Source organism: Equus przewalskii, chromosome 16 (assembly GCF_037783145.1).
Source record: "Equus przewalskii isolate Varuska chromosome 16, EquPr2, whole genome shotgun sequence".
NCBI classification, from domain to species: domain Eukaryota; kingdom Metazoa; phylum Chordata; class Mammalia; order Perissodactyla; family Equidae; genus Equus; species Equus przewalskii.
In genome coordinates, this window is record NC_091846.1 from 76449038 (window position 1) to 76471595 (window position 22558).

Here is a 22558-nt window from a genome sequence, read left to right on the forward strand (position 1 = left end):
TCAATCACTGGGCTGGGTACTGAATGGGCTTACACTGAAGGTAGCTAATATATGTGCAGTACTAAGAGTTGGCTCCATGTTGCAAACTGAAGGGCAGAAGTGGATGGTTTGCCCTTGGTCACAAAACCAGTGAGCAGTACCGCACACTCAAAACCAGGCTTCAGGCTTCTCTGACCCCAAGCCTCAACTCTTTTCTTTTCTTCTTCTTCTTTTTATTTTGCAAGGAAGATTGGCCCTGAGCTAACATCTATTGCCAATTTTCCTCTTTTTGCTTGGTGAAGATTGTTGCTGAGCTAACATCTGTGCCAGTCTTCCTCTATTTTGTGTGGGATGCCACCACAGCATGGCTTGACGAGCAGTGCTAGGTCTGAGCCCAGGATTCGAACCTACAGACCCCAGGCTGCCCAAGCTGAGCAAGCAAACTTAACCACTATACCACCAGGCCGGCCCCTCATGTCTTTTCTTTATGCCACTGAAATTCCCTTCCCCACTCTCCTGTTTCCTACCACCTGTAAGTGGAACACCCCCTTGCCCTTTGTGTCCATATTTTACTGCTCTCTGAGGTATAATATTCTATTTTACATTTTCCAATAGCTTCACCAAAAGGTAGTTCTTACCGTAATAAATGCAGGATAGCATAAAATAAGTAATTAAAATTTGGTGGACTTTCTCTATGTAAGAAACTCCATGTAGACTTCCTGTTCTTATCTAAATCTTTCTTTCTTTTGAATGTGCATTTCCTGTAGGATAGCAAGTTTTATTGTGATACGAGACTCCATGAACAGTTCAACAGTGAATATTATTGCATTTCTCAAACACTGGGTATTATTGGTCAATGAATTTGAAAAAATTGGGGGACAATCTTTAACTAGTTTCTTTAGTGAGGGGCTTCTCAGAGGTATTAATATGCTAATATGCCCTCAAACTCTATAGGACATGAATATAAAATATTTTTAATATAGATTTTCAAAAAAATTTAAAACAATTTATGTAATGTATTTTATAATTATATTTGAGGAGAACATAATGAAAATCAAGTTAAGTTATATTAGCCTTTATGGTTTATCATGCCTGAACACTTGGCATTCCTAAGAAATTGGTTTTTAGGATTTTTGCTCTCTCCTCCAAAAGATTTGCGCTAAAAAATACAAGTCTTTTTAATATTAACAAAAACACAAGCCCAATTTTTAGATAGCCAAAGCACTTGCAAAGATAACTTAGAAAAGAAATACAAATGGCCACAAACATGTTAAGAACTAGTTAGCTTTCCTAGAATTAAAACTGCTAATTTAAAAAAAGTTCTAATCATGAAATATGTATGTATATCAAATTATCATGTTGTAAATCCTATACTTACACAATGGTATATGTCACTTATACCTCAGCAGAGCTGGAAGAGAAAGAAAATAAATTCAAATAATGGGGCTCAAATTTCAAACAAGACTTTAACAGCTTGTATTTGTCTGTATTTGACAATCTATGTTCTATTCCAGAGGTCAGCAAACTATGCCTCATGGGCCAAATCTGGTCCACTGTCTGTTTTCATATGACCCGTAAGCTACAATTTACATTTTAAAGTGCTTGAAAATATTAAAAGAAGGATAATATTTTGTGACCTGTGAAAATTCTATAAAATTCAATTTTCAGTGATCATAGGAAAGTTGTATAAGAACACAAAAGAAAACAAAAGTTCTAACATATAAAATTTTCAGTGACAAAATATATACAAATATATAATTTAATGTTATTAATAATTTACTCACCTACAATTACTTCTTGAGAACTTAGAGTGTACTAGACACAGTATTAGATCCTAGAGATACAGCAATAACCAAGTAGTTTCTCTCATGGAGCATAAAACATAGTGTGGGATGTCATCAATAAATAAACATGTGTATTTAAGACAGTGGATTATAATCATCTTTGTAAGAAATTAGAACAGAGTGAGGTAACGTCAAGTGATGAAGTTTTGGAGAATGGGGACTTTTAGATAAGTGATTCTAGGAAGAGGGCTGCAGAAGAACAGCCATTTCAAGATGCCCAAGGGGGAAAATATTCCAGGCAATTGGGCCAGCAGGTATAACGTCAGTGGGAGTGGGGCATGTATCAGGCACAGTGAGGAGGCCTGTATGGGCAGGGGAGAGCGAGCCAGAGGTCGGTGGAGATGATGGGTTGGAGAGAGGGTGAGGTCCAGATGATGCGGACGTTTGGAATACATGAGAGAGTCGAGGCAATCTCTGTCGCTCGATCTCTGGTCTCAAAGAACAGTTCCCTGTGTCATTAAAGTTTGCAAAATGCTTTCTGACCTAAAATAATTGCTTGTGTCCTATATATTAGTGTGAGATGACCGTCACTTTTTCCTACTAGCACAGGAATACAAAATTTTCTACAGAAAGAAGAAACCATCTACAATTCAAAACATCCACTCACAGAATTTCTCTATTTTTCCTAACGTGTTAGATGCCAGCATTTTTATATTTAAATGGAATATTTTGTGGCAAGATGTTTGAGGACTATGTAAATATTCTATTCATGAACAAACTTGCACTCTAGTTTTAGCATCCCTTGATGACTCTCATCTGAATCAATGATTACCAAAATGAATGGTAATTTCTTCTACATTTATTAGTTGGTATCCTTTTGTAAGGAGGGGCTTTTTCTTTTCCCCTATATTCAGGTATTTATTTATTTATTAATACCAGTATGAACTCAGGGGTTCTTAGCTGCAACTTTACAGTATAAAAGCCTGGTCAACATCCCCTTAACCAAGTGATCAAAGTTAGCTTCATCAGTGATGGGACCAAGGACATCGTGTACCTGCTGCTATGATGCTATGGGAAGAGCGTGCCATCCCTTCTGTGGTTTTCCTGCCAAAAATCTGATTGTGAGGACATATAAGAGGAGGTCTTAAAGAAAATGGCTGAGGAACTGTTCCAAATGGAAGGAAACTGGAGAGAAAGGACAACTAAATGTACTGGGTGATCCCGTATTATATCCTGAGCTGGAGAAAATAGCTATCAAGGACAGAATTGGAAAAATTAATGAAATTTGGATGTAGACTGTGGTTTAGACAATAGCATTTATTAATGCTAAATTTTCTGATTTTGATAACTTTTGTGCAAGAGAATATCCTTGTTCTTGTGAAGTACATACTAAAACATTTAGGAGTAAATGACATGGTGCCAGCAACTCAATTTTAACTGATTCAGGAGAAATAAAAGAGAGTGAGAAAAAAGAGGGGAAAAGTATAAACAATTGGTGAATTTATGTAAAGGGTAAAGTATCTTTCCTGGGTCGGCCACCATAAAGTACCACAGACTGTGTGGCTTCAAACAACAGAAATTTCTTGTTTCACAATTCTGGAGTCCAGAAGTCTGAAATCGAGGTGTTGGCAGGACCTTGCTCCCTCTGAGACCACTAGGAGAGGACCCTTCCTTGTCTCTTCCAGCTCCTGGTGGCCCCAGACATTCCTTGGCTTGTGGCAGCATCCCTCCAATCTCTGCCTCCATCTTCACCTGGCCATCTTCCCTCTCGGTCTGTATATTCATCTCCAAATGCCCCTCTTATTATAAGGACACCAGCCATGTAGGTTACTCCAGTACGACCTCGGTTTCACTTAGCTAATTACATCTGCAGTGATCATATTTCCAAATAAGGACGCATTCCTACATATGACGGCTTAGGGCTTCACCCTTTCTTTTTTGGGGAATACAATTCAACCCAAAGCAGGTAAACAGGAATTTTATGTACTACTCTTGCAACTTTGAGTAAACTTGAATTTACATCAAAATTTAAAATTACCAAAAAGTGTTAGCGTATAAAAAGTGGTGTCTGTTTATTAAAATGTCATTGGTTACTTCTCATTAAAATTTCAGTGTTAGTGTGTTAGAGAATTATTACTAAATGAAACAAATAAGTATATTCATTGACACTAAGTTGCTACATAAAGTAAACTGATAAACTGTTTCTTTACAGGGAATGTCCACTTATTTTTTCACATGTCGTTTGATCTGTAGTAAATAAGATCCCTCCGTGGGGGGCTGAGATCTTTGAGCTCCATTGCCAGTACTCCAGGAACGTGGTTCCTGATGAATTGGAAGTGGAGCAGCCTTCCAGCTTGAAGGAGGGGAAATACACTCCCTGCTCCCGGGGGCACAGTCCAGTCCTCCACCGCAGAAAGTGTTTGAGGAGTTTCTGTGGACTTTGCACATGTAGCATTGATTACTTTAATTTTCTTGATGAAAACCAATCAGGCTGTGATTAGCTGATTTTCTTGAAGACAAACCGAAAGGGTTGCCTCCCAGGCTGTATTGCACAAAGATGATATTTTCATTGAGCTGTTCTTACTAGTGCAAGTTTTTCTTAACTTGGAATTTCTTCTTTCAGTGAGACAAAGGGTGATAACTGCTGTCAGTTTCAAAAATTTGACATCTGGTGATTGGGTATAGGAATGTAAACTAGGAAGATATTACACACACACACACACACACACACACACCCCTTAGGGCTTAGGGGATCCATGGGCACCGAATATAAATTAGTTTTCTCGAATCATGGGAAAGTATACATGTCTTCCATCTACTTTACTCTCAATATCTTTTTTACACACACAGTTGTTAATCCGTATGTTTTTATAATTTACAGCCTTCAGTTATTTTAAAATATTTTACATTTAGAAAATGTGTAGTGATTACTAAGGCAATTGTTTCTGTATCATAAAATAAATGCAGGCTTGCCTATTCTTTGTCCTGTATTTAAAAATCTAGTCTAAACCCCTTAGCTCCTCCTAGTTCTCATCACCTGAAATAAAACAATGATGCATAAAATCAAACACACACACCAACGCACGAGAAAATTAAAGTCAATGTTTACTGTTGGGGTTCTCATTCTGTACTGAAAGGACTGAGACGTATAGCCAAGGAAACAATATAATTAATATGTGCACCAGTTCAGGAGAACTTTGCTCTGGCTTTTATATTCATAGCTGAAAAATCATATAGTGGGTGCTTACATCAGTGCAATGAAATATGAAATGTAAAAAGAACATTATTTTTGAAAAAGATATTTAAGAATATCGTGCCTTGGAAGAGAAAAAATTATATTTTTGAATACATGTTTTTTCAAATTCTCTTAATAAAAATAGACAATGTCAAGAGTGATATTTTTGTTGAATTGAATTATTTGTTAGCTGTAACTTCACAAAATTGAGAAAATTTATTTTATATTCCAGAGTAGTTCAAAGTATTTTTTAAAATAATTATTAACAGAATACCTCATAATTTCTAGTAAAGAATTATTTCCCTTTACGTATGCTAGAAATTAGACCATCCCGATGGTGTTGAGAGAGGTCTTCTGACATTTTGAGGAAAAGTCCTGCTCTACACGTCATCAACTCTGTATTTCCAGTGGGATCCATTAACAACTAAAATTGAGCATTAATACTTGAGTTAGACTAAGAATGCTAATCAACCATGAATCTTATCAATGGTGTTTTTTAAAATAGATGTACAGTTTCAGAATTCTAATTCAAGAAATACAGCTTCTCAGGGGATCCTTTAGGATCTATGTTCTTATTACACATAGCCCAGCCCATCTAGGGACATCTGCCAGGAGCAGAGGCAGTGGGGGCAGAGCTCCAGGGCCACCGCAGGTTGGGCACTGTCACCCACGTCCAGTGGCAATAAAAAGAAGAAAGGGAGGGAGGGAGAGAGGGAGAGAGAAAGAAGGAAAGAAAGAGTCTTTCACAAATGTCATCCATCTGGAAAGAGAGAAGATGGGACCCATACATATGCACATAGTGATTTTGAAATTGTATATATACATCCTTGAAAATAGAGGTCAAAATTTAGTTTAAAAGAATTATTAGGAAAATTACAACTCTTTGCCTCAATTTTTAATAATTAGGTTAAGTTCAGTGTTTGGCTTCTTATTTTTCAATTTGTATCCATAAATCTTTTTTGGTACCTAATACGTGCCAGGCACTGTAGTAAGTGTTGGGAATATAAAGAGGAATAACATGGGCTCTGTGGTTAGGGAAGTTGCCAGCCCCCAGGGAAGTCCAACTTTTATATAAGGAATAATACCTGGTAATTCAGCAGCACAGACGAGCAGGTGACTATTTCAATTTCAATGAATGAGCCCAGTGAAAATATTCAGCGCCATGATTCAATTTCAGACTTTCTTTGAAAGAGCTTTGTGACTTCTTAAAGAATAGAAAATATTCTCTCCAAGTGCATGACCTTCCTGGACGCGAAGTTGCTCTCCTATTTGTTTTTGCTGTTATTGATAATATATGACTCTTAATTATGTTCATTGTCGCCTTGTGCCCAGATGTTTGGCATAGATAAGATTCTATCTGAAAGATTTTTGTATTGGGAGAAAAAGAATAACTTGATTATCTCCCACCTATCAGTGTTGAAATCAGTAACAACACCCTGCAGTTCTATGTCTTAATTGATTCTTTAACAATTAATGCTTGAGCAGGTATGCAAAATCTTATTCTTGTGTTTGAAGATTAAAGGAAAGGAATCTTTAGCAAAGTCTACTTAAGAATACTGCCTCAAGTAATTTCTTTGCAAACTCTGAATAACTAAACCAAAATTAAATGCACTAGCAGGATAATTTGAAGTCATTAGTACCTTAAAATTACATGTTTTCCTCAGATAAGTGAAAATCTGAAAGATATAACTTGCTCTATTCAAATAAAGAGTATCTTTATATGGTTATAGAAAATGTAATGTGGTACAGTTAAGATGGTGAAATTGGCAACACAGTTTATCTGGAGGGAAAATATTAAAATATGGGGTATTTGACCACTTTAATCTACCTTTTGTTTCTTTTGGGTTTTTTTTTTTGGTTTTTTTTGAGGAAGATTAGCCCTGAGCTAACATCTGCTACAAATCCTCCCCTTTTTGCTGAAGAAGACTGGCCCTGAGCTAACATCCATGCCCATCTTCCTCTACTTTATATGTGGGACGCCTACCACAGCATGGCCTGCCAAGCAGTGCCATGTCCGCACCCGGGATCCGAACCGGCGAACCCCGGCCCCCGAGTCAGAATGTGCAAATTTAACCGCTGTGCCACCGGGCCAGCCCCTTGTTTTGTTTTTATAATATATTTAGAGCAGTCCTTTGGAAAACCTGTATATGTATATATATACAAGCTATTTATATATATACTCATAGGCATATATATAATAACAAAAGGCAAAATCCCACATTTTAATATGTAAGGTTATAAGTGTGACATACTTTTTTCTGTAAAGTTATGAATTTGGATATTATATGAACTATATTAACTATATTAACATTGCAATACAGACTCCTATTCAGTAAAAAGGATAGGGGGAACTTTCATTTGTCTGGCCTGAGTTTAATGACATGTTAGTGAGAGGCACATGAGAAATCTTGGACAATGGGTACATGTTCATGCCATGCCCTTGGAGAAAAGGTGCAAACCATGCCTGATAAATTTTATGGAGCTCATTAAAGAATGTGGAGCAATGGTGGCAATTTATGTAACCAATTTTTTAAGAGCAAAAGCACAACTATCATTGTATTTTGGGGTTTTTTTTTTTTTTGGAGGAAGACTAGCCCTGAGTTAACATCTGCTGTCAGTCCTCCTCTTTTTGCTGAGGAAGATTGGCCCTGAGCTAACATTCATACCCAGCTTCCTCTATTTCATATGTGGGACACCTGCCACAGCGTGGCTTGATAAGCAGTGTGTACGTCTGCACCCGGGATTTGAACTGTGAACCCCAGGCCGCTGAAGTGGAATGTGTGAACTTAACCACTATGCCACCATTGGCTGGCCCCTCTGTTACTGTACTTAAGCTGGGATGGGCAAAGGGTGCTCAGGATGCTCAGAGGTGCTTGATGGAGGACATGTGAAGCTGAAAGACGTATCATAGCCATAATTAATATACTCCATCCATTAATGTCTTCAGATTATATTTTTTGTTATAAAACACTTTCTGGAAAGAGAAAAACTAACCAGAAGCCATTAGCCCCAGCCTTTATTAGAACATCATAGTATGAGAACAGCTCTCAGATGAGTTTCTGTGGAGAGCAAGGTGCCTAAAGATTTAATAGGATAGTTTGGGGCAGGTCAGCCTGAGTTCATAGAAGAGTTTGCCATTTCGACTCTCTGAAGGCAGGGGGCACTTCTGTTGTGTTAGAAACAAGACAGGCTATGGGGCAGCCAGCTCAGAGGTATGCATGGTTAAGCAGCCATGGATTGGATATTTAGGGTTTAGAAAGAGGGGTGGGCAGAAGTGTTTGGGACTAAGGTCTTGTAAGGATCTGTTGAATATTTTTAGACCATCAGGGTTTCTCACAACATATTTCATGTATTTGTCTTAAAAATTAATTCCAGTTTCTTACATGATTCTGCAGGGTTATATCTAATGTAAACTTTTCTGGTCTGTTTCTCGACTAAGATAGAAATGAAATTTTGATCAGCTTTCTGTGTTAACCTATACATGATGTTATATTTGTTCTTTTCACTCACAGGCTGGAGCCAATGTCCTTCTGCAGGATGTCAATGGAAATATCCCATTGGACTATGCCGTAGAAGGGACGGAATCGAGCTCTATCCTATTGGCCTATCTGGATGAAAATGGTGGGCTGATGCTTTGAAAAACCATGGAAAGATAGATGAAAAGATACAGTGGTAGAATGATAAGTGTATATACATTTTTAGGTGTGCTTACATGATTTTAGAGTGGTGCAGTTTCCCTAGATTGTGTCAAATAAGGATAGGTCTATACAGCATTTCATTGCTCCTACTGCAATGCATCTTGGATCTAGTCAATGCAGTTTTGCAAGCCAGCAGAAATCTAGAGGCCAACAATGAAGGAACATTTTAACAAGCATCTAAAGTCCATAATTAGTGGGACTGTCTTTGTAATTATAATCTATTCTCCACTGGGATGGGAAGGGAAGTGAACCAGCACAATTGAATTTTGAGTTAATGAGAGCAAGGTCATCTGAAGTGTATTCTCTTAGGAGCAGATGGTCCTCGGAACAATTACACGCAGGTAAGTGAAGGCTTAAGTCAGGGGCAGTTTGCACAGCATCCCAGCATCCACTCGTAGTGACACTTGGAAAAACAAACGTTGTTAGAAGAAAGCCCCACTATCACGATGCTAGCCTGCAAAGATGCGGCTGAGCCCCCAAATGTGTTCACTGACGAAGAACGTTTAATTGCACAGTCTCAGCATATAATTTCATGAGTAAGTTCAGCATCAGCAAAGTGGGAGGTACTTGAAAGCTTGAGCCTGATATCATATTAAACTAAAGAAATGGCCCCTTCTTTTTTTCTTTCTCTTTTTTAAGTATAAATAACAACAAAGAAATTCCAATCCCTTTGAGTATGATCTTCTGTCAGAGAAAGGTTAAGAATTTTAAGAGCCACGCTGTGCTTCTGACTCTATCCTTCTCGCCTCTAAGAAAGCCCCACATCTGCCTCTTTGTTCGCTCTGCTTTTTGCCTTCTCCAGATCGCTTGTATCAAAGGATGGGGTGGCTTGGAATAATAATAATTAGTACTTAGCAGCCATGAATTCTTAAAATATAGTCTCATTAATTCTGAAAGCAAGGTAGATACTATTATCTTCATTACAGAAAATGTGAGCAGAGCTGTGCCACTGAAGGTCACACTTAAGGCTTGGGTGACAGAGCGGCATGGGATGCAGGCTGTGTGGTGTAGCCATTGGTTCCCTCGGCATCTCCCTCCCTCCTTGTTCTCGCACCTACATGAGAGATGGCATGGTTTCTTCACGTCTTGTCCATTGTGACTTGTTGAAGACAGATTCTATTACTTCTAAAATGAATGATGCTCAAAGTTATGCACATTCCACTCTTGAGAAGTTTATTATTTGGACCTCTGCAAAATCGGACTTGGCAGTGCCCAATTCTGCATTGGAATGAAGGACTTGGCTGTGTTTTATTTAGCTGTGCCAGTTCCATAGGATTGCTTCCTGCTCTTCTGATCGTCCTGAATTTCTAATAGGCACAGTAATAAACATTTCTCTTTGGAAACTAAAATAAGTATATTTATTTGTAAAAGAATCAGCGTTACTTATAAACCTTCCAACTCATTAAAGGATTTTGTTCGATAAGAAATGTTAGTATTTGCAGAAGCAGGATTATCTGTCTTATGTAAAGAAAAATCCGTGCAATCCTTTGAGAGTTTGATTTCAAAAATGATTAAGGGAAGGGGGCTGGCCCCGTGGCCGAGTGGTTAAGTTCGCGCGCTCCGCTGCAAGCGGCCCAGTGTTTCGTTGGTTCGAATCCTGGGCGTGGACATGGCACTGCTCGTCAGACCACGCTGAGGCAGCGTCCCACATGCCACAACTAGAAGGACCCACAACGAAGAATATGCAACTATGTACTGGGGGGCTTTGGGGAGAAAAAGGAAAAAATAAAAAAATCTTTAAAAAAAAAAATGATTAAGGGAAAAAAAGGAGAGGAAGTTACTGACTCTGAATAGTTAGGAGAAAATCTGTCACAACAATGGCTGTCACAATCAGTTTGTAAAATACATGTTTACTGGAACAAATTCAATTTAATATCTCTTAAATTTTTAATTCTGTTTTCCATTTGTCACTGCTGTCGCACTGGCTTCTGCCTTCCCATCCGTCTTGCCCCTCCCTCACCTCATTCACAATCTGGTTCCATTTCTGCCAGTGTCCCTCCTACTTATCTGTCTCAGCTGCCATAATTCCAGTAAATACTGTCTAATACGATTTATTCTCTGGTCCCTTTGTTGGTGCACATTTAGAGTTATCTGTTCTGACAGTGTGGGCTGATGTCCTTAGAAATTTCCAATATTCTGAGATGAGATTTTTATGATTATTTGGTGCCCGGTGTTTCAGCACTGCATTCTTATAACCAGGTGGTTGCAATATTTGAATTTGTGCTCCGCATCATACAGTTTCAAATCAGAGTACTTATCGTGCTGTCACATCAGGACACATGTGGCAGGAGGCAGGTGAGGTCGTGAGCAAGTTGATTACATGGAAAATTGCTGGTCACAAGTTCTAATTGTACTGTCACTGCTGACGTACACTGTACACCCGGGCACAGCAATTAACCTCAGCTCACCGCCTCAGCTTCCTGGGCTGGAAAACGAGATAGCCATGGAGGCTGATCGAGCATTTGATGCATATTAAATCTCCAGTGCTAGGCAAACCAGATGGCATTCAAGGAAAGCAATTGATTGTAAAATGAACCAGCAAAGAAAGAAAGCACTGCTGGGAGAGCTCGAGGTGGTCCAGGACAGATGCTCGCCATGGGAAAAATACCTATATAATTTTTTTCAAGTCCTTGAAAAATAAATAAAACAAAAGTTTTTACTTTGCTCTACATACATCATCACCCACTGCCCTTTCTCCTTCCTTTTAAATTCATCCTTTCAGGAAAAGCAGCTCATGTTTATTCTCTTGAATTCCTAATCTCCCCCACTCAGCCCACTGAAGTTCAGCTTCTGCCCCTGTGGATCCATGGCAATGTCCCTACAATGACTGCCATTGCCCTCCTTGGTACTCTACTCAGCCATCACTTCCATCCTCCTATATCCTCATGTCCTGTGACATTGGATAACCTTGATCACACTCTTCTATGAAATCTCTCTTACCTGCAATGATATTTCCATAGTTTTCTTCCCTTCTCTTTGAGCTTCTGCTTAGTTTGCTTTGTATGCACCACTTGGACGTCCAGACGCCGTGGATTCCAAATGTGGGTGGTTCCTAGGGCTTTGTCTCTGAGTATCTTCTATCATTCCACACTGTTCCTAGCTTATCTCACCCTCTTCCTTGCATTGTTACCATCTGCCTGTTCCCAAGAGTATTCCTGTAGCTTGGATATCATTCAAGACCTTCAGCCTAGTACATGCAATTTTATTAAGTATCTTGACTTGGCTATCAGACAATTTGAAATAACACGTCCAATATGGAACTTATTGTTGTCCTTTCATACTCTGTCTATATTCCATTTTACCGTTACAGCCAGGAATCCAAGAATCTGAACGTCACTTTTCTTCTAAATCTCTCACATCGAGTTGTCACCAAATCTTGCAGATTCTACTTCCTTTACATCTGTCTAATACGTACACCTCCCTTGCCAATCTTCCTGTTACTGGCTTAGTTAAAACCCTGGTCTTTCTGTTTTGAACCAGCCTTGGAAAGTGGTCTTTTTGCTCCAGTCTTAGCCCTCCCTATTCATTCTTCAGAGTACTCCAGGTTAATCAGTCCACAAATGTCCTTGTATCTTTCTTCTGCTTATTAAATGTCCACTCACAACACTATCCCTGCACTGACCTGATCAGAATCACCATTGTTAGGGTGACAGTGCATCCCAGTTTTCTTGGGGCAGTCCCACATTATGCCTGTGGTCAGGGTTGGGGAAAGGGATGGGGTAGAGGGTGACAACATCCTTTGGGCTTGAACATGTCTGTTTCTCTTTGCTAGACCAACTTTGTTGATTTGCCTGCTCAACTCTTTTTGCTTCCTTCAAGTGTTGGATCCCTTGGGAAGCTTACTATGGAGACAAAAATTGGGGTTAGATTCAACTCTAGGGGTTTAGGGAATCTTATGCTAAGATCATGGGATGGGTCATATCATAGTCAGCATCATGATAAAATTATCTATAATTGAGGCATACAGTACCCTCAATACGAAATGGATCATGGAGAAAAGGAAAAGTTGAATTGTTAAAAAAAACAGTATTATCTTATGAGGGACAGATAAGGAAAGTTCAGATAGGTTTGAGAGTGACTCAAGGTGTTAATGTAGTTTCAGTTTTGTATGAGCTTCTATTGATATTATCAAATGTAATCAGATAGCAGTAATTAATATCACATGGAATAACTTGTGAATTTGAGGTAAATGATTTTATTTCTTACTTCCTAAATTTGAAGAAATTACCAAATTCCTGTCAAAATAATAAATCTAAGCAGGACTTACATCAATTTTTTTTTTTTCAGAAAAGAGTCTGGAAATGAAACCTAGTTTCTTTGAAAGAAGAGAGGATTGGCCCATTATCCATTATGAAATAGACTTCTTATGGGCTATAGCTGTGTTTGCCAGGAGGAGCTTAAGAAATTTTTTGACCAAAAAGAGAGGGAATTTCCATTCTATTGTATTACCAGAAATAAACTTGTTCTTTTTTCCTGAACATATAACAAAAATCTAAGAATCACATTTGGTATCATATTTGATTTAAAATTAATTTTTAAGACAATGTCATAGTATTCTCCTCTGATATCTTCACAACAGTGACCAGAAATAGATTGTTTTCCCATAATGTGTTGTACTTAAATGAGTCTGAAATAAGTGATAGCTAACCTCTCTGTCTTAATTTCTCTTTTATCTTTGAGCCAAATCTTTTGTTTTCTTTTTTTTGAAGAAGAAGATTAGCCCTGAGCTAACATCTGCTGCCAATCCTCCTCTTTTTGCTGAGGAAGATTGGCCCTGAGCTAAGCTCCGTGGCCATCTTCCTCTACTTTATATGTGGGACATCTGCCACAATATGGCTTGACAAGCAGTGTATAGGTCCCCACCTGGGATCCAAACTGGCAAACCCCAGACCACCCGCTGAAGTGGAACGTGCAAACTTAACCACTGCGCCACCAGGTTGGCCCTGAACCCAATCTTTTTTTATCACTCAATTTTAATTACAGTTTAAATAATTATCTAAAAGATATATACCACTTCAGTAAACTTTGCAACATTATAAAAGTTAAAATAATGTAGCCTTGGAGTAGGGTAACCATCAGATCCTTCTGCTGCTTCAATGTGCAAAATTGAACACTGGCATCTGAGAAATAATATTTTCCCAAATTAACTCACATGTCAAATTCCATTATCCTAAAAATGAGAATAGAGTGACAGTTTTAGTTGGTTCTTAACAAACCTCAGATGTGCCTGTAAGGGAAATGTGTCAGTTCTTCTGAAATGGGGCACGATGGCTCAGAAGCAGAGGTATGGTTAATGGGTTCCTCTTTCATTTCTCTGCTAAATGGGTTGGCTTTGAACAGAGTGTTTGAACAAGGTACCTTATTCAAATATTGCGTTTTGCTTTATTTTGTTTGGTTTCTCTCTGCCTCCTTATAACAGAGAAAATCTCCCTAAATGAATAGCATGTAATCCCTATACCAGAAGGCTGACTAATAATGACAGCTCACTGTTACTGAGTGCTTACTGCAAGCTAAATACTATTTGTTTTCTTTATGTGTTTTAACTCATTCTCCTCACAACTAGTGAAACAAGAAGTTTCATCCCCATTTTGCAAATGGAGAAACTGAGGCAGAGGAAAAGTTGCCTGCCCTCATTGGCACAAATAGTTTAAATGCAAGACACAGCACTAAAACCCAGGCAGGCTGACTCCTGAGCGCCTGTGCTCTGTGTCCATCCAGACTCAGACAACAGGCTATGCAGTAAGGCAGACCTGGTGGGCTCTAAGGGGAAAATGATAGCACAGAGGCAACGTGCTAATATGGTCTCTGCCGTGTAGACAGATCTTATAAATATTACCTATAGCTTTGCTCCATTGGGATGTATGTTGTTATCTGAGTGATTGAGGATACAGAAGACCAGACATGTTGAATAGCTTTCCCAAAGTCACCCTGGGGAAGTCAGTCACAGACTCAGCACGGCCAGGAGGATCCCTCCAGCATCTGTGCTCGAGTCCACTGTGCCCTGCTCTCTCTCCATGTTTGCAGCAAGGACTCAATCAGACAAGAGATAGAAAGTGCTCAGAATAGTGGCTGGTTCATAGCAAATACTTGCTGAGAGGGAGATGTCATCATCATCATCATTATTACTTTCACTTGGAATAAGATGGATTATTTCCCCTTTGTAAATGCCTATTTTGTCCTGGAACCAATGCTAGGAACAGGGATCCATAAATGCAGAGATATAAGCTACCATGGAATTAGATTAGTTTGTCCAAACTAAGAGGTTGACATTGGTACAATACCATTAACTAAACTACAGACTTTATTTAGATTTTTCCACTAAAGTCCTTTTTCTATCCCAGGATACTACATTGCTTTTAGGAGCAACTATTTTGGCCAGAAAATCATAGAGAACAAAAACTATATCTTTATGACTCACCTTAATTCAATTCAAGTACTCAAAGGTACTGGGGCAGTGTGTATTAATTATTTATACGAAAACCGATATCCATTGAGAGCCTGGCATATATAAAGCATTGTATCCCATCTTTGGGCTATAGTAAGAGGAAATTATTCAAGACCATACTCTAGCTGAAAATAGGATGGATGCCAGGACAAATAATTATAGACGCTTTGAGAATTCAAAGTGGGAGAGGGACTTCAAAGAAGAACATGTTGAAAGAATGTAAGATAAAACTAAGTTTTGACCCCTAGTTGCTGAGAAGCATCTCTACATTCTGTTTGAAAAGCTCCTTTTCCCCTAGGAGTGGATCTGACCTCACTGCGCCAGATGAAACTTCAGAGGCCAATGAGCATGTTAACCGACGTCAAACACTTCTTATCGTGTGGAGGAAATGTTAACGAGAAAAATGATGAAGGAGTGACTCTGGTAAGTGAACATTCCTGACTCAGAAATATTGCTTAAATAGAGAATTTAAATTGATTTCTAAACTATGGAATTGGATATAGTTAACTTTTAAGTAATGTATTTTTTCCTGATAATAAAAGTAATGCATATTCATTGTAGAAATTTTGGAAAACACATAAATATGCAAAGAGGAAAATGCAAATCACTTATGCCACCACCCAGAGAAAACAATGTTTAGATGTTGATATATTTTCTTCAAGCCTGCCTTCTATGTGTGTTTTCCTACAGATTTATAAATTTTTAATGCATTTCTTTGTCAATGTGATTGTTGAGATGGAACTTGTAGGAGAATGTTTTCATTTTAATTTTAAGCAAAACAAACTGTGAGTTACTCTGGTAAATGAATTTCTAAATTCAAGCAAACGTCATTACTTTTTTTATTGCTATCAGGCACAGCTGCAGTAAATTAAAAACAGAACAATTAAATTTGGATTAATTTTAATATAAGCACAATGTCTAATCATCTAAATAAGAACATTTGGCCCTATCGACCCATAAAATTTACTTGGACTAGGCGTGCTGAGGTTAAAATTAATATGGTGGACATAAATGGAAAAAACAGGGAAAAACAAAAAAGAGAGTAAACAAGGGCAGCGGACGAGAAGATGAAGCTATGAAGCACGCGGCGCACAGAAGGGGCTGGAGGCAGTGATTCGGTTTCTGCCACGGGAAAGCTATGGCGTGAGGCTGAACACAGTAGATGGAGGAAGTGACTGAACTCAATGCATGAGAGTTTTGTGAGATCTGACAAATTTTTTGATGTATTAAATGTCGATTGTGTGCCTTGAGACCTCTAGATGGAATTCTCTTCTTAGATGTTGCTTTCAGCCTTTGGAATATAAGTTTCAGGAGACTATCAAAAATCTAACTCTAAGCTATAAGAAAAGAAAACAAGGAATGTTTAGAGTTTATTGAAAAATAACACATTCAAATGTTAAAACATTCTAATTAACTTATCGAGGAAATATGTATTGACCACATCCTGTGAACAGAATAATAATGAACAAAAACCACAAAAGTCCTTTTGTCATGGTCTCCCATTTCATTGGGGAAGGCACATAATATACAATATAAATGAGCTAAGTATATAGCATGTTAATGATAAATGCAAAGGAGAAAATAATAAAGCTAGACAGGGACGTGCTGAGCATTTTGTCGACATTTTGGATAGGCCAACAGGTAAGATGTCACTGACAAGGAGAGTTTTGAGTAATGACCTGAAGGAAGTCTGCACACACTGCAGGTGTGAAGGAGGAGCATTCCAGGCTGGACAGTGATAGGAGCAGAGGCCCTGAGGCGGGAGTGGGTATAGTGTGATTAAGAAACAGCAAGGATGCCAGCGTGGCTGAGCCGAGTAAAGGATAGGAGAGAAGTAAGAGGTACCGAGATTAGATCACACAAGGTCTTGTGGGCCTGTGTGAGGACTGTGGCAGTTACTCTGAGTGAGATGGGAACACACTGGAGAGTTCTGAAGAGAGGCGGGACACGGATCCTACTTTCATTGTAAAAGGATCTCTCGCTCTGACTGCTGTGTTAAGGATGAGCTGTAAGAGGGCAAGACTGCAGCCAAGACTTCAGTCAGGAGACTGTTCCTGTGATCCAGGCAAGCGGTGCTGTGGCTCAGGAAGAGGCAGTAGAAGTTGAGGTGGTGAGAAGTGGCTGATTTCACTCTATCTTAACAGAAGATCCATTGGGTTTTCCTGATGGAAATGTGGTGTGAGAGAAAGAAAAGACTTCAGGATGACTCCAAGTATATTGAGCTTGAACAACTGGAGTGATGGAGTTGGCATCCAATGGGATAGAGAAAGCTGAGGACGAAGGGAGCTTAGAGCAGGGAGGAGCAGGACCAGTTTTGGAAAGGTGAGGTTAGAAGTGCCTCTTAGCCATTGCCACAGAGATGTTGAGTTTGTGGCTGGATGTTGAGTCTGGAATTCAGGAGATGTCTAGACTGGAGAAACAATTTTGGGAACATTAGCATGTACGTGATACTGGAAGTCTTGTCCCTGGATGGAATCATGAATTTGACACAGAAGGAAAGAGGATTTGGGACTGAGCCATGGAGCCTAGGAAAGGAGGAAGATCCAGAAAGGAGATGAGAAGGAGGAACTCCTGAGGTAGGAGGAAAACTAAGAAAATGAGACGTCCCCAGAGCCAAGTGAAGGAAGTGTGACAATGAGGAGGAAATCATAGAGTCTCTGGCACTGCTGAGAGGCCAAGTAAACGGAGATGGCAGTTGGCTATTGGACTTAATAATGTGGAGGTCGTTGGTCTGCCCATCTAGGACAGTTTCAGTGGAGTGGTGGGGTCAAAATCTGGATTGGAGTGAGCTATTTAATTAATAGTTCATTTAATGTATGTAATGCACTAATGCCTAACACATGGGAGAAAGCCAGCAGAGTCTTTGTTTCTTCGTTTGGCAGAAGATATTATAACTTTATTTTTTTGTTTAGTTTTGTTTTTGTTTTACTTTTTTTTCCCCAAGTAATTTTGTTGAGATCCTAATGGTTTATAACATTGTGTAATTGGGGGTATACATTATTATTTATCAATTTCTGAATACACTTCATCATGCTCACCCCCAGTAGTCTAATTTTTGTTAAATGAAAACAGCATACATGCTTCAATCACTGCTAAATACAAGGACCTACATACTTCAGAAGAGAAGCTCTTGAAAGAATCAATACACAGCAATAAATTGCTCTCATTTTCAGCCATCTTCAATTTTGCATTACTTGTGAGTTTTTTTTACTGAATAGAGAACATAAATATTGCAAATAATTGCTCTATAATAACTACATCTTGTGTTGATCATCTCTGAGCGTCTTACAAGGAAAGTAACAGTAAGCAGGAGAGTAGGAAGTCGTCCCTGGAAGATCACAGCATTTCGCAAGAGACTGTTCAGCTGGACTCTCATGTCTGCGTCGGTCAGTCCATTGTGTTAATGACTGCCATCCCTGGAGCTGTCTCTCTGTAGGGTGCATGTCTAGTGTATGTTCCTGTTTATTGTTATGACAACAATAAGAAGACACTTTTGTCCACAAGCTGATTTTTATATCTCCAGTCGGAATGTCATCTGTGGTTCAAAATTGGGCATAATTTCCCTTACTGTTGAATTGTATGCACACAAGAGATGAAACTATCAACAAAAAGCTCAATAGGAATAAACTTCTAGTAAGATGGTCTTTATGTTACTTTTTCTTCCTTTCTTAGAATATTCGATCAAATAACCAAACATAACATAGGTCTTTTAAAAAGGTCACTTAGTTTACATTAATATTCTTCTTAAATTAAAACAAAAGCCTCAGAAAAGGATACAATTCCAAAAAAAGTCATGTTACCAAGCATGTGAAAATTAGTTCTTAAGTTTGAGTATATATAAAAAAATACTCTTTGAAAATACTACTGTTATAACCAGCATATATATTCTGGAGGTGCTGGTTCTTTACTGTTTTGTCACAGGATTTGATATATCACATTTGGCCTTAAGGCGTATTTACTTGGTTTGTTGGAAAAGAATTATTCATGAGATGCAAATATCACGCAATTTTATTTTTGTCCCCCTTTTGTATTTCAGTGGTAGTGGTTCAATCCTTACTTCTGGATGAAGCCTCAGCCAGTGCTGTTAGATTTCTGGTCATTTTTAGGGAATAAAGCTCTTTGGTTACTTTATGTAATGATACATAGCCTCACTTTAGAGATTAGAATCTCTGGACCCATGTAAAAATGAAAACTCCTGGCTTGCATGAAGTTAGGGCTCACTATCTTCTTGCTGTACTCCACTTTAGCCATCTACCATCTGATGTAATCATGGATTCCTTGTCAGAATAATGGGTTTTTGGTTTTTGGGGTTATTTTGTTTTTTTTTTTTGCTGAGGAAGACTGGTCCTGAGCTAACATCCATGCCTGCCTCCCTCTATTTTATATGTTGGACGCCTGCCACAGCATGGCTTAATAAGTGGTGCATAGGTCCGCACCCAGGATCCAAACCAGCGAACCTCAGGCCGCTGAAGTGGAACACGTGAACTTAATGGCTGCACCACCAGTTGGCTCCCAGAATAATGTTTTTAATGTACTAAAAAATGGTGCCCAAATTACAAGTAAACCCAATTATGTTGAAACACAGTAACCATAATATTAAAATTAAATTGTGATCTTTAACGCATGTGCTTCTTTATTAACATACTAACAGATCTAATAATTACCATGACTTAAGAATAGAGTTGAACATGAGTAATATTCTGAGATATCTGCTACAACAGAAACATCATATGAAAATATTAGGATTTCTTTAATATCACGAGTGTGCTGCCTATGTTCATCACTGAAGAATTTGCTAAATTTCAGTTGGGGCTAGAAAAATATAAAACTAACCATTTTCTCACCCAAGTTTGCAAACCCTGTGAATTCTATGCACAGATCCTGCGGGGACCGGTGGGCCCAGGTGGTAAACCCTCATTTCAGTTAAATCTTGAACCTACTCCCGGGTAGCCCAGTGTCAGATCAGGAAGTCCATGGAAGGGAGGGTGCACACGGTCAACCATTGCCACTCCTGCCTCTTTCTTCCTCTTCGCTGTTGCTGGAGTTGAAGGAGGGGAAGAGCGGAGGAGACAGATGGGCAAGAGGAGACGCAATGACAGCAGGAAGGTTCAACTTGACCTTTCTTGAGATGATATATCATGCTCTCTGGGCAAGAAATTGACTCCTTCTCCTGCGAGGATGAGGGGGTTCTTAAGACACCACCTCCCAAGCCCCTCACTGGGACTCTGCAGCCGGCACCAGATCTGGGCGGACGCAGCTCATCACGATGGTCCTTGACACCTGCCTCAACTCTGGGAAATCCGCTGATACTCCCGCCTCTCTCTGCTGAGCCGTGCTGGCTCCCTCAGGCAGCCCTCTGACAGAGAAGCAGAAATGAACACAGCTTGCCTGCGGAAAAACTTCCATGTATATTTTTTCCCCTGCAAACTCATAAGTGTGCATATAGATCTGAATGTATCAATAACGCCCCTTCATTGCACACCAAAGCAGAGAGCCAGCCCGTCTCTTGCCCTTCACTTTTACTAGGCAGGGATCAAAAACAGTCATGGTATCTCCGCCAAGCTGCCAAGGACACATAACTTCTCTAGAGGGTCGCTGAAGCCAGTCTCTCTTGACTTGAAAGCAGGAAGGAACTCAGGTCCCTCCCTCCACCACACACACACCGTGGGAGGAGGAAGTGGACTCCTACCACACTGGCAGTTCTCTGCAAAAATTGTCCAACATTTTCATTCTCATTTTATCTCCAGTTGAAACCTATAATGCTCTCAGTTTTGAGGTAGAGGGCAAAAGTCATCTAAGCAGTTTTTGGACGACTATTTTCAAATTTCCGTATATGGTCTCACTTTGAGATATGATATGTATCTATATATAGTCTTCATCCTTGGGTCAAAACTGAGATAGGAAAAATCCTCTGTTAGCATTCTCCTACAAATATAGATTAAGGGAGATCTGAAATTAGTGGTTAAAAATCTGCATTAATCCTTATACGTATTTGAATTGCTATGCCTCAAGAGTGATTTTCATTTACTCCTGACACAGTTTTCATCAAAAGATGGCATTAGCCTCAGAGTGATCTTCCAGCCTTAGACTCGTGGGGTCACAGACCTTAAATAAGATCAAATCCAATGGGGGTGTATTTTAAATTTTACACGCAGATTTTTTTTTAAAATGAGATGCACAAATACAAGAGTGAGTAAGAGACTTAATAATTAGCACCTATTCTCTACGTTACATAGAAGAAAGGACTTAAGCCTAACTGACAAAGGCCCTTCTAATAGAAAAATAAGAGGAGAAAAGACAAGGGGAAATATTCATGTCATTGACTACCACGGAAATTAAAACTGACATTTATGCGTCAAACAGTGAGCAAAATTAGGAGGCAGATAATAAACCAGGAGTAATATTTGCAACAGGTATTTAAAAGTGTTAATATCTTTAAAATATGCAGTGTTCATAGAAATTAATAAAAAAGGATGACCATCTCTCAATAAAAACATTTAAAAAATAATAATCAGAGTCAATTCACAAAAGAAAAAATACAACTAGCCTATAAATATGTAAAAGGAGGCATTGTTGGAATTAAATACGTGGGAATTATTTGCAATCATTTTAGAAATAAATAATAGTGAGGACAAGAAAACCTAAAGTTCTATGCAAATGAGTTCTCTCACATACTATTGGATGGAGTGTGAATGGGTACAAACATTCTCCTTCAGGACCTAATGGTTAAGCTCAGCGTGCTCAACTACGGCAGCCAGGGTTCAGTTCCTCGGCATGGACCTACACCACTCATCCATGGCCATGCTGTGGTGGTGACCCACATGCAACATAGAGGAAGATGGGCAAAGGATGTTAGCTCAGGGCAAATCTTCCTCAAACAAAAAGAGGAAGATTGGCAACAGATGTTGGCTCAGGGCAAATCTTCCTCAGAAAAGGAAAAAAAAAAGCCAAAAAAATCCATAAATTTATGGGATGAATGCAGGGTTTGTTAGGAGTATTAATACTGCAGCATTATACTCTAGCCTGCCCAACTCGGATGTCCACTCTCCTTTGCTACTTCAAAATGTCAGTGCTGGAGATCAGAACTGGTTTCAGACCACAATGGCCATGTGTCCCTGGACCAATTACTTAAATTATCTAAGCCACAATTTTCCCAACCGCAAAATCAGGACAATGATAACTGTACCACAGGTTGTACAGAATAGATGAAATAATTTATAATTGTGCATCATGTTTGTGGAACCACTCTAATGTCCTGTCCTACATGGTAACTAGATGGGCGATTTCCAACTCATGATAATTTTCCATGAGAACCGTGCTTTCAAATAGCTGCTGCTAGTTCTGTACAGAAACAACCACCACCTCTGTGTTTCTCATAAGACCCTGTGCAATAGCAGGAGAGGAGAATTCTGAGACA

The 22558-nt window shown here is 39.0% G+C and overlaps 1 protein-coding gene across 4 annotated transcripts in view; it reads left to right on the plus strand.

Annotated features, from left to right (window-relative positions):
* Nucleotides 1-22558, plus strand: part of MYO16 (myosin XVI) — a 597681-nt gene that overhangs the window by 221768 nt on the left and 353355 nt on the right. For all 4 annotated transcript variants that reach the window (XM_070579270.1, XM_070579268.1, XM_070579272.1 and 1 more), the window contains exons 5-6: nucleotides 8511-8619; nucleotides 15440-15564. In XM_070579270.1, coding sequence (XP_070435371.1) covers nucleotides 8511-8619; nucleotides 15440-15564 — 234 coding nt within the window. The remainder of the gene's footprint in view (nucleotides 1-8510; nucleotides 8620-15439; nucleotides 15565-22558) is intronic.